This window comes from Patella vulgata, chromosome 2, assembly GCF_932274485.2.
Source record: "Patella vulgata chromosome 2, xgPatVulg1.2, whole genome shotgun sequence".
NCBI classification, from domain to species: domain Eukaryota; kingdom Metazoa; phylum Mollusca; class Gastropoda; family Patellidae; genus Patella; species Patella vulgata.
The window spans coordinates 92,055,335-92,068,473 of record NC_065880.2 but is presented as its reverse complement, the minus strand read 5'-3'; the positions used below and the strand labels follow the sequence as shown (position 1 = coordinate 92,068,473).

The 13,139-nt window shown below is 39.3% G+C and overlaps 1 protein-coding gene across 4 annotated transcripts in view; it reads left to right on the top strand.

Moving 5' to 3' along the window:
- Nucleotides 1-2,936, top strand: part of LOC126810114 (transmembrane protein 94) — a 51,850-nt gene extending 48,914 nt beyond the window's left edge. For all 4 annotated transcript variants that reach the window (XM_056098817.1, XM_056098820.1, XM_056098821.1 and 1 more), the window contains one exon: nucleotides 474-2,936. In XM_056098817.1, the coding sequence (XP_055954792.1) occupies nucleotides 474-546 (73 nt within the window). In that variant the 3' untranslated portion in view covers nucleotides 547-2,936. The remainder of the gene's footprint in view (nucleotides 1-473) is intronic.
- Nucleotides 2,937-13,139: the final 10,203 nt, after the last annotated feature.

Genomic DNA, 13,139 nt, shown 5'->3' with positions numbered 1-13,139 from the left:
TTCTCATAACAGTGAGTTGAATAAATTTTTAAGGTAACTGACAAATGCATTTTAATGTTTGTTTTGGCAATATAATTATAATTAAGCCAATTCGTGTTCAATGAAAATGATATATATAGTTTAAATTAAAGATATGTCTCATGTTTTGTCTAGTTGTTTGGATGGGACAAAAAAACAAGGTCTCATGTATACATTGGCATGCACATAAAAGATCCCTTGGAATTTGATTTAAGGGTAGGCCATAGTGCTGCTGCTCGGCAAAATTTCTCTCATAGCACACTGTATGGAGTTTGCCCGTCTTCATTAGCCCAGTCGGAGCAGAACAGTAGGACGTTAAACCCCATTTCATTTACATGATATCATTATTTAGCTTCAATTTATTTACATTTTATCTCACCTTCAAGACTTTTTAGGGATTTTTTTTTTGGAAAATTTATCATTCTAATGTTTTTGGTTTTTTTCTTCTATTCCAGGCTGGCAGTACGACATCAGAAAAGAGCAAGATTAGATTTTGATACCAAACTAGGAATGAATTCACCATTTTAATTTCATCATATGTGTAAAACTGTCTGTGTTAACTAGAGGTGTTCACCATTTTGTGTTTTCAAATTTAATGCAAATTGCTGAATGTAACAAAATTTGTGATATTAGAACCAAAGCTTTTTGCCTCCATTTTATCGAAATCATTCCATCATCATTTTATATGTATTTGTTATTATCACCTTTATAAGAAATAGTTTCAGGGGTGAATTCAGGATTTTCAAATGAGAGTTGGGGATGAAGGGTGAGAAGGGGGGTCAAAAATATTAAAGTGTTGTAGTGACAATTGGTTATCGTCACAAGTGCGAAAAGCACACAACAGGAGGTTGTGCTACCCCGAAACATTTGGGAAAATTTGTAGATGCAATTTCCGACTATTTCAGGTCCAAAACCCCCTAAATTTAGCTTGTGGGTCCCCACCCAACCCACCTGGATCTGTGTCTCAGGTGTGTTGTTGTCATTTTAAGATATAGTTGTTGTCATTATTTTATTTTTACCTCCACCAGAAGGACTTGTCAGGATAACAATTTCATTTCAAAACCATTGTCATCCTTATGTTATCTAAATTATTAATTAGACATTAATTATCTTATCCAGACCATAATCAACTCTCGATGTCATTGCTATCCTGCGATATTCATTGAATTGGGATCCGATTTGCTGCTCAACTTTCATTCATGATTAAATCATGAAATGGATAATCGAGACTATGTTTTTTATCGTACAAACTTTAATAATGATGATCGAGGCTAGGTCTAAAGTTCAATCGCTAATATCTTGGTTGAAGTGGAGCAATTTGACTGAAATTTTCAGTATTCAGATAGAGAGAGAGAGAGAAAGAGAGAGAGATTTAAGTCGACTCAACACAAACTAGGTCATTTCGGGACTAACATATTGTTTAATTTAATTCAATAATTCACTTGCGGGTAAAGGTCTTTAGCAGTCAGAGGAAACCAGAGGACCTGGAGAAAACCCACAAGGTTGGACAGGCGACCCTACTCCTTGTCACATACAACCGGGGAATCGAAACTACACTAATTGCCTCAATGAAATGAAATGAAATGGGGTTTAACGTCCTACTGTTCTGCTCCGAACTGGCCTAATGAAGACGAGCTTACACCATACAGTGTGCAATGAGGGAAATTTCGACTTCAAGCTTCCATATGGATCTTTGATGCAATGCGCACTTACCATTCGGCCATCCAACCCTTGATTAGATGAAGTGCTGACAGTTCTCGCTATAATAGGTAAATAACAAATAATTTAACAGGATTATTCCGAAAATTTCAGCCAAATTACCTCAGTGTAAGCCGACAAATAACCATTTTAATAAACTTGTAGCTTTTACTCTCACTGTTGTGGTTCTGACGAAAATTTAAAAAAAAGTCTTTATTATCCATTTTTTAGTTTAATCATCAATGGCTGTTGAACTGTAGATCAGATTCAATTCTAACGAAAACCGGAAGCGTCATATGGCATCAAGCGTTGGTTATGGTCTTGTCATGTTAATAAAAGTCTAATTAATAGTTAATATAACATCTGAAGCCTAAGCAAAGACTTGCAATGGGCAAATTTAGCTCTTGCATAATGTATGTTTAACCGAAGGACTTCTCCACATAACAATTTCATTTCAAAATAACTCATGTTATTTATTTTAAACCATATGCAACATATAATCTAAGTACTGTATCAACTCTAATGGTCTAGAGAGTTGATCAGGGGCTTGTCAGGTGAATAAATGTCTAAATAATTGTTGAAGCCTAAAAAACCCCTGCAACAGGTAGATTTACCTGTTACATAATGTATGTTTAAAAACTGTCTAGCATGTTGTAAGCTTGTTGAGGCTTTATTCAATCATGTTTTCATATTTCTTGTATTTCATTATATTACTGATCTTGGCTGAATTACTGGATCATGATCTTGTCTGGCTGATTAAAACACAGATCCTATTTCGTTTTGTTTTTAAAGTTAAAAAATTAATTTTACTTGTCTTTTCTACACTAGGATCTGGAAGAGTTGTTATCATTGACGTGTTCTGAATAATGTGAGCTATTAGCCAATGAAACAGTCTGTTACGGGGAGCTTTAGGCGTGTTTTGCACGGAACTGTGGGCAATCCACTATAAGCATCAATGTTGATTGGTTGATTAATCAAATGTCTGACGTCATAGGGTCAAAAGCAGCTTGTATGACCTCTAACGCGACATGGCGCTACAACCGGTCAGATCTTCATGTTATGTAGGCCATCGAAAGTATAAAAAAACGAAACGAACTATAGATCTGTATTTTATTCAGATTGTAATCTTATCTGACTGAATCAGTCTGTAATAATTGTCAGATCTTGTCTGCTAAATAATATATATATATATTGTAAATAAAAGACGAGAAATGAAATAACCCGTTTTTGTTGTCCAGTTTGTTGCATTCTACTTCCAATCTGATTGTAAGACGCTGGCTCGCTAGCCTGGAGGTCGGGTGTTCGATCCCTGCATTGGCCGAGAAAGTTCATCTGGATTTCCCGGGGTGGTTTGCCTTGTCAGTGGTGCAGGACGGAGGGCCTAACAAAAACCGAGGTCCCGTGTACACGTAAAAAATCCCTTGACAGTTGGAATTCGACATAAGAGTAGGCCGTAGTGCCGCTGACCGGGTAAAATTGCCCTCATAGCACACTGTATGGCGTATGCCCGTCTTCATTAGCTCAGTTCCGAGCAGAACAGTAGGACGTTAAACCCCATTTCATTTCATATCATTTTCAATCTGATTAAAACACAGACCCTTTTTCAAAATTTCATTTTACTTGTCTCACTATGTGACACTACGGGGACAGATGTGACTATCCTTCGTCACGGCACCGAAAAGCGGTAATGTGACTCTATCCTGTCCGCTGTCTCCAGAAAACGGCCAGTGACAATATCCTTCATCTCGATAGGACTTTAACGCTGCATACAAAACTTCAAGGATCAATTGACTCAGGGACACTGTGTTTTTATAACTATGTTTATATACTCAGCCAAATTAAAAACTTGACACTCGGGATTTTTGGGACTAGATTTTTAATATTTGGTTTAAGGTAACTATTTTAGTGTTATGTTGTGCACAGACGACCTTGACATCAACAGAAAGCAAGAATACGTCTCGCCGAAAGTCCTTGACATTGATAACGTTCGTGATGTCACAGTACCCCCCAAAATGAAATTCACAGACTTGGAGAACAGTCGGAATAAAGTGTTTAGTAACGGTTGTGGCCTCCTCTAGCGTCTCTTACTGCCACACAACATCTTCTCATGGATCTCAAAACATTAGTAAACACTACCCGAGGAAGACGTCGCCACTGCTCAGCAAGAGCATGTTAAAGGTCCTGCAACGTCAGTGGTGGATTCACTTGCAGACGAACACGTCGGCCCAGTTCGTCCCAGATGTGTTCAATAGGATTATGGTCGGGGCTAAGCGACGGCCAATCCAGGACTTGGACACCGGCATTTCTTTAAAAATTCTGGGTAGCAATTGCTGTATGGGGTCGAGAATTGTCTTGTTGAAACGTTAGTCCAGGCCCATGTCTCTGCATAAACGGAAGAAGAACAGGTTGCAAAATCTGATCCCTGTACTGGACAGCATTTAAGTTCCCTTGGACAACAACAAGAGGAGAACGTCCATGTGCACAAAAAGAACCCCAAACCATGACGCTGCCGCCACCAAATCGGTCAACTTCTCTGAGCGTAACGTTCACCTCGTCTGCGGTACACTCGGACCCTGCCATCGGCAAATCTCAAAGTGAATCGAGATTCGTCACTAAAGACAACCGAATTCCACTGTCTTTGAGTAAATCTTATGTGTCTTGTAGCCCACACAAGTCGGTTACGGCGATGAAGTGGTGTCAATATTGGTCCATTATAGGGCCTCCGAGCTCGAAGACCAGCAGCCTGCAAGCAATTTCGAACGGTTTGTGTAGTTACCCTTCCACCAAACATCTCTCTATTTGTGGAGGTTGCAGTGACAAATCTGTTTCTAAGATGACGTAATCGTATTGCTTGATCTTCCTGGGGTGACGTCACACGTGGCGCTCCCGCCCTTGGGCGGTCGGCAATAGTTCCAGTTTGAAGCACTCTCATTCTAAGATTAATTATTGTCTGGCGTGAACAATTAAATGCTCTTGCAACAGTGACCACAGACTGACCAGCATAGAGCCTACCTATAGCACGTAGACGTTCTACATTTGAAAGGCGCGGCATTTTCTAACAAAGATGAAAATAACCATTTTAATTTGTTTTTCCAGTTCAAGTTACGTGTGCGTGTTTAGTTTAAGCAAACTTGCATCGATTGACCTCACGAGTTTTTGTTTGCACGTGTTTTTCAGGTTTTTCATCTTTATATGCTCAAAAGTCACGTGATCAACGTGACTTTACAATTTTAAGAAATTAAAGGCTTCTTACTACTTACTATCGTTAGAAACACTTTAAAATTTATTTGACTTACAAGAAAAAAAAAATTGTTGAAATTCATCAGTGTCAAGTTTTTAATTTGGCTGAGTATATATGAAATACAGGAAACTACAACATCTAAGATAGTACATTAGGAATTATTATAATATCTACAGTCTGAGTTTAACATGCCTAGAACTCAGACCTAACGTTTGAAACACTACATTGTCTCTATCACAGCCTCGAACAAGACTACTAAATGATGTCTATTTCCCAGCTTTTCAGCCGAGGAGGCTGTGGGAACGTCCTTCTGAGAATACTAAATGATGTCTAAAAATACACGAGAGTCCTAAAGGCGGCAAAAGCCACACAGTTGAAAAGTTCTACATGTTCTCGCCCAGCCTGTAAGCCAAGGTGGCTAACGGTATGTCTCACTAGAAGCCCACAAGATGTCTTAACCTTAGCTTCTAAACAATATGTAGCACCATGGGTCTTTTGTCTGACGTGGAAAGCGTACATTGTCAAACCGGTCGCCACATCCTACATACGACCCATGCATCTTTTCTTACTACATATTTCTGTAGCCTTGTGATCGTCTAGAATTTGTTTCTAGCTGTCTTTACTTCTGCTTCACGTTGTGTATTTACTTCTTCCAGTTTCTTAAGACGTTTGTCTTACCAGGAATAATAATGCATAGTTCGCTTCTACATTTTATATAGCATATAACTGAATACAGGTATACAAGCATAGCACAAATTACAATACTATATAGCTAAAACCACTTCTCCACCCTATCCAGCCTCTCGGCTGTCTAGGAACTCAGATGTACCGTCGATCTCTGGAATCTAATGCAAGTCTAACTTGAAAGGTTCAAATAGATATCTTATATAGCACCCAGGTTTATCACGCAGGAATAAGCGTGTTCATGGCCCTGAACTTGTGTAATTAACAAAATGATTGGTTACTTTAAATCAAATGATGCAATTAGAATAATTCCACTCACGTGTAATTCTGGTGATAAATGAGTGACATATGTTTTCGATAAATAACTCTTTTTTATGTGTCAACTGTCAATTACAGACTAAGTTGATTTAAGTATTTTAAGTACATATCACATATTATGCGAATATGTTATTTCTCGAGCAAAAATTCTACTAAAAGTATTACACAGGAGGCTGTGGGTATGATGTTCCCTAGGAAAGATATCTGAAGAAACTTAATCGCGCTCATTCTTATCAAGAGGATAGGTACATGAGTCATGGACTGACCCCCGGGAAATGGACCAGACTATGATGTCATTACCCGATTTTTAGCATCTCCCAGAAAACTTAAGCAACCTCTACAGTATATAGGCTCGTATGACCCCTGACGCGACCTTCCACTACAACCGGTCGAGGACATTTGATGTAAACATTTTTCCGAAGAATACATCTAGCTTGTTTACTATTTATACGCTGATATCAAGTCTGTATTATAGCTTCATACCCCCCACCCCCACCCCCACCCTTTGTTGTGCTCCCCTGCGTGCATGTCAAAGATCCACTGACAGTTGGAATTCGACATGAGAGTAGGCTGTTGCGCCGCTGTCCGGGTCAAATTGCCCTCATAACCCAGTCAGAGCAGTAGTACAAAGACGTTAAACCCAATTTTATTTCATTTCGTTTATTTATATTAAATGCTTAAAAGTTCATTCATATCAAATTTCTATAGTTTATCAAATGTCCAAAGTTCATTTATATCAAATATACAATGCACATGTTTTACAGTCATTATATTAATATCACACACAAAAATACGCAATTGGTTTACACAAATAATCTCGGCATACATTTCTGTCACAGATAAATAAATTGTGTTTATGGACCCAAGACCGACAAGTTTTATATACATGAATATAATATGTACAAGTAAAAATAGACACCATCCATAATGTTACTAACCACACACGATACGCCATTATAACCCCGACCCTCTCCACAATAACCCCGTTTTCTCCGCTATAAGAATAAGATTATAACCCACTCTCTTCGATATAACCCCACTTTCTCCACAATAACCCCGTTTTCTCCGCTATAAGAATAAGATTATAACCCACCCACTGCGCTATGACCCCGACCTCTCCACTATAACCCACTCTCTTTACCCCTCCTTCTTCACAATAACCCCGTTTCTCCGCTATAACCTCACCTTCTCCACAACAAAACACCCTCTCGGCTATAACCCTATCTATTACCTTACTTACTCCACAATAACCCCAATCTCTCAGCCATGACCTTAACTTCTACACCAGTGGTTCTCAACCTTTTTTTTTTCGCCAACGGCACACTTTGGAACACATGAAAATATTGCGGCACCCCTGGCTAAATATATATGAAAAATATTTGAATTTTGCAAAATAAAAACATGGCAAGTCAGACGGCATACAACCGTAGACAGAGAGTAGTCATAGAAACATAAAATTGCTCAAACTAAATAAAGAAAAACACAGCTATGAACTTATCAGTAGACACCTGCGAATACTCAGTTGGGATAATGTTGTTTTTCGTATTTTCTTAGTGTGCCGTACAAAACTCCGCAGCACACTTAGGAAGATCTCGCGGCACACTTAACCCCACCTTCTTCTACTGTCCGACTGGCCCACCCCTGTCTCAACCCCTCTTACTAACACCCTAACTGATTTATGCAAGATTTAGAGCTATGAACCTCTGTAAATAGGGGCCTAGTCAACAGTAAATCCAGGTCAGCACACTGTAAATCCAGACCTAGCTAACTGTAAATCCAGGCTAAGGTAACTGTAAATCCAGGCCTAGATAACTGTAAATCCGGGCCTAGCTAACTATCTGTAGGCCTATAATGGTGGAGCGGAAGGCGGTGTTCGTTCTTCTGGAGCCGAGGGAATCTGATCCTGGGCAGGGGTCGACGGAGGCGCAGATGGCACTAGGTGCATATCGGCGGCCATCACTTCGTCGTAGCTGGGTGGGAGGTCGGACGGAGTGATTTCACGTGCTTCATATGGTACAATATCTCGGGGTGTGACCGGTCGCTGTTCGCCCCGCCCTAATCCGTATCGAATTCGGTCCTCCAAATTGACTGGATCTGCGATGCGTATGGTTGGAATTGGTAGCTGGACATTGGTCTCCCTACAATCTGCAGTGTCCACCTCACAGCAACAGCAGCAGCTACCGCAGAGTCTCTGGATCCTCTCCCAATTACACAGTATAAGTTCTATAATACAGAACACCACCACGAATACACCGATACTCACACCAGCTATTCCTCCAGCACTCAATGCGTCTGTTAAATTGGAAAAAAAAAATATGTTAGCAACAGATCATCGGGGAGGGGCGGTGTGCGAGAACGGCAAGCTGATTAAAACACAGATCTATATTTCGTTTCGTTTTTTTATACTTTCGATGGCTTACTTTAAGATCTGACCAGTTGTACTGGGAGGTCGCGGCGTCAGGGGTCATACGAGCGGCTTTTGACCCTATGACGTCAGACATTTATTAATCAATCAGCGTTGGCGTTTCTAGGGGTTTACCCACAGAACTCGCCGTAGCAGACCGTTTCATTGGCTGATTCCTCACATCAACTAGAACGCTTGTTATATAACAACTCTTCCAGATCCTAGTGTAGTAAAAACAAGTTAAACGATCTGTGTTTTAATCAGATTAGGCGAATGGTTAACGCGTGTGCGTTGTATCATAAGCTCTGTCTTTGAGTCAAGCGGCGTTGTTTTGAATCGCCGCTTGTACGGGGTCAAGGAATTGGGTTGCCCGTCCAACCTCGCGGGTTCTCTCCGGTTTCCTCCCACTATTAAAGAACCCTACGCGCTAGCCTATTATTGAAATAAAATTGAACCATACCTTGGTCCCGAAATGACCTAGTTTGTTTCGACAGGACGTTAACTGCCCCCCCCCCCCTCATTACCTATCTGTTTTTAATGTTTTCACATAAAATAGTGCCTTAAAAATGGTGTCATTGGCATTATTTACAGTAATGGCCCTTACTCTAAAAACTTATTACGATATGGATCTTATAACTGCCGGTAGACCTCTTAGCTGAGTGTGGACCTTTATAGCTTTCGGCGGGCCTCTTAGCCGCCGGTGGTCCTCTTAAATGCCGGTGGACCTCTTAGCTGTCGATGAATTTTTTAGCTGCCGGTGAGCTCACTGGCTGCCGGTGGACCTCTTAGCTGCCAATGGGTCTATGTTAAGTTGCCTGGCAAACTATGTTAGGGTCGTGGAGTTGAATGACGAACAGGTGGGCATTAAACAGTTTTGTCGGTTTAAAGTAAATCAAGCGACTTCAGTGATATATTGAGAAAGAGAGAGAGAGAGAGAGAGAGAGAGAGAGAGAGGGGGGGAGGGGGAGAGAGAGAGAGAGAGAGGGAGGGGGGATAGAGAGAGAGAGGGGGATGTATTCACTATATTTTAGAGATAATAAAATGAAATCAATTGAAATGGGGTTTAACGTCATACTGTTTTCTGCTCCGACTGGGCTAATGAACACGGGCATACGCCATACAGTGTGCTACGAGACAAATTTTGGCCGGGCAGCGGCACTATGGCCTACTCTTACATCGAATTCCAACGGTCAAGGGATATTTTACGTGCACGCCAATGTATACAAGGTGCCTCGGTTTTTCGTCACACCTGAACGACTGTCCTTGTCAGGCCCTCCGTCCTGCACCACTGAACAGGTGAAACCACGTCGGAAAATACCGAGATGGAACACGCGACCTCCAGGCTAGCCAATGAGCGTCTTACCCACTTACCCACCTATAGGTAATAAGTAGAGTTAACATAGATTATTATTATATAGATACACTCACCTCCTGTATCAGCTAGTAACCCTGATATACATTCACTCAATAATATACATAACACTAAATAACATGTCGTGGTCATAACCAATTACCGATCGATGCAAATCGAATCATCTACTATACAGTCATCTGGTTACTCCTTGAAATACTATATGCACTGGTGGAACAATCAATCATTATATATAGTATATAGTCCTTAAAATGCTATGTTTTGATTGAAACATCAACTCATAGTCGTCCGTCTTCAACATGTCGCAATATCTGACCTAGTAGCTCACCCAGATCGTCTTGACATTTTACCTGTCACTGGACTGATCGAGACTATCCAGGTAAACTGACATTGTCCATTCAACGATGTAAATTATCCGTAGCCACCAGCATATTGACTGTCGTTTATTTATTACAATTTTAACATTCAATATTATATTATTAATATGGAAGGGTTGATTTTAACATTCAATACATTATTAATGACATAATGGACGAGTTGATTTTAACATTCAATACATTATTAATGATATTATGAACGGGTTTATTTAAAGATTTAATACATTATTAATATAGAAGGGTTGATTTAAACATTCAATACATTATTAATGATATAATGGACGTGTTGATTTTAACATTCAATACATTATTAATGGTATTATGAACGGGTTGATTTTAACATTCAATACATTATTATATGATAATATGGACGGGTTGGTTTTAACATTCAATACATTATTAATGACATTATGGACGGGTTGATTTTAACATTCAATACATTATTAATGACATTATGGACGGGTTGATTTTAACATTCATTACATTATTAATGACATAATTGACGGGTTGATTTTAACATTAAATACATTATTAATGATATTATGGACGGGTTGATTTTAACATCCAATGCATTATTAATGACATTATGGACGGGTTGATTTTAACATCCAATGCATTATTAATGACATTATGGATGGGTTAATGTTAACATTCAATAAATTTATTACGTGTAGACGAGACTAAGGTTATGCTTGGGAAAGAAGGACTGAAGAAAATAACCCGAGAAAAAGAAAAACCGAGGACTTTTTCTGAAGTCTTTCTTCCCCAGCATAACCGAGTAGAGGATTTTATCTTGCTTTTTAAACCGTCTATGTTTTCATGTACTCAAAATGAGAATATCCCAGAATTCCCGTAAGAAAACCCTACATCATGTTTTTCTTATAGGAAAAAACATACTCTGGAATAATAACCCCTTACAGGTTTAAAGAAGTTATATCCACAGCCGCCCCCACATTCAGATCGTAAGTTATTCCGGGCATAGAATATACCCCAAAGATCAAGGAGATTTGCCGTTACAGGTTTATAATAATGGTATAATGGACGGGTTGATTTTAACATTCAATACATTATTAATATGGACGGGTTAATTTTAACATTCAATACATTATTAATGATATTATAGACGGGGTTCATTTTAACATTCAATACATTATTAATGATATTATAGACGGGGTTCATTTTAACATTCAATACATTATTAATGATCATGAAATATGATAGGTTTACTATACTATGCGAAATAAAATGAAATGGGGTTTAACCCCCCACTGTTCTGTTCCGACTGGGCTAAAGAAAACATTTTGTTGTGCAGTCTTCTCCAAGTGACGTCATTGCGCATTACTATAATACAGACCTGTACCATGTTGTTACTATATATAGACCTGTACCATGTTGTTACTATATATAGACCTGTACCATGTTGTTACTATATGTAGACCTGTACCATGTTGTTACTATATATAGACCTGTACCATGTTGTTACTTGCCGACTCTCAATGACATGATTGTCATTTGTATAACATATTGAATAATTCACAGACGCTTTTGGACATTTTCCTGAGTTCAGGATGGATTGGGTTACCAATGAACTCCGATAATCAACGCATGAAAAAAATAGCGGCACACCTGGCTAAATATATATGAAAAATATTTGAATTTTGCAAAATAAAAACATGTAAGTCAGACGGCATACAATAGAAGACAGAGACTCGACACAGACACATAGAAACTAAATAAAAAAAAAACACAGCTATGAACAACGGTTACTCAATTCGGATCACGTGGTTTTTCGCATTTTCTTAGTGTGCCGTTCAAAATTACGCGCCACACTAAGGAGGATCTCGCGGCACACCTGTGTGACTGGTTTAGAATCACTGCCTTAGTGTCTTGATAACCGTGTCTAAATAGTAAATAAACAAGATGGCGTTTTATGAGAAATCTTTACTGTAAATCGAAAGTCAACGTTTTATCAAATAAACCGTTATTGATCGAAATGGCTGCAATTCAGCTTGTAGCCATAAACCACCATGCATAACCTACTCGACAAGTTTCCAGCCTCTACATTCATGGCGCATGGAAATATATGCGAATGCCCAAAATGTCTGTAAAATTTATTGGCGTTCAGCCAACATTTGGACGCGCGACAGTGCAAATAGACTAGAGCATTTAATTTAACAATGGATTTCATTTCACCAGGCGTGATGTAAAATATTCAGGTACGTTTCCAAATAATCAAAACTGAGCGAAAATGTCGTTGTCGAGAGTTGGAATTGTCATGGGATATTAAGACTGATAGTGATACGCTAGTCGCCAGACTTGGAATTTCCAGGGAGTCAGGGAGTATCAAAGGTGACAAACGGTACCAAATGTCACCTGATTCCATCAATAACATTAGCCTATATTTCATAGACCGAGGACCAGGAGTGCACTATCATATTTTCCCCGGGGTGGGGGTGATGGGGGGCGTCATCTAAACATCGGCCCACTCACAGTATTAGAAAATCAATTATTATCCCCAGTTAGGTCGAAAAGTAGTTAGTGAGTATAGCATTATGTAATTTTAAAATGAATATTGATTTGTAGGCCCCATTTTGGTTTGATTGAACGCGTGAGAGACTCCAGCAAACCGGTCCCGTTTGTACATTGATATGCACGTCAAGATCTCTTGGTAGTTGGAATTCGATATAAGAGTAGGCCATAGTGCCGCTGCCCGGGCGAAAATTCCCTTATAGCACACTGTGTGTTGTATTTCCGTCTACCTTAGCCCAGTCGAAGCAGAACAGTAGGAAACTAAACCCCATTTCAGAGAGACTATTCATATACCGGCTGCCCTTTTCCTTGTTTACTATTTAGACTCGAATACCAAGACACTCTAGCTGAATACAAAGCAATCTTCCTACCACCACTGATCATAAACAGTATTAATAATTTTCGTCATTTTATTAAGTAGCCGTTCTTACAGATATAGCGAGCAGCGGTAGCTCAATGACAATGGCTCTTTAATTAGACGGTTCGATCCCGATTTTT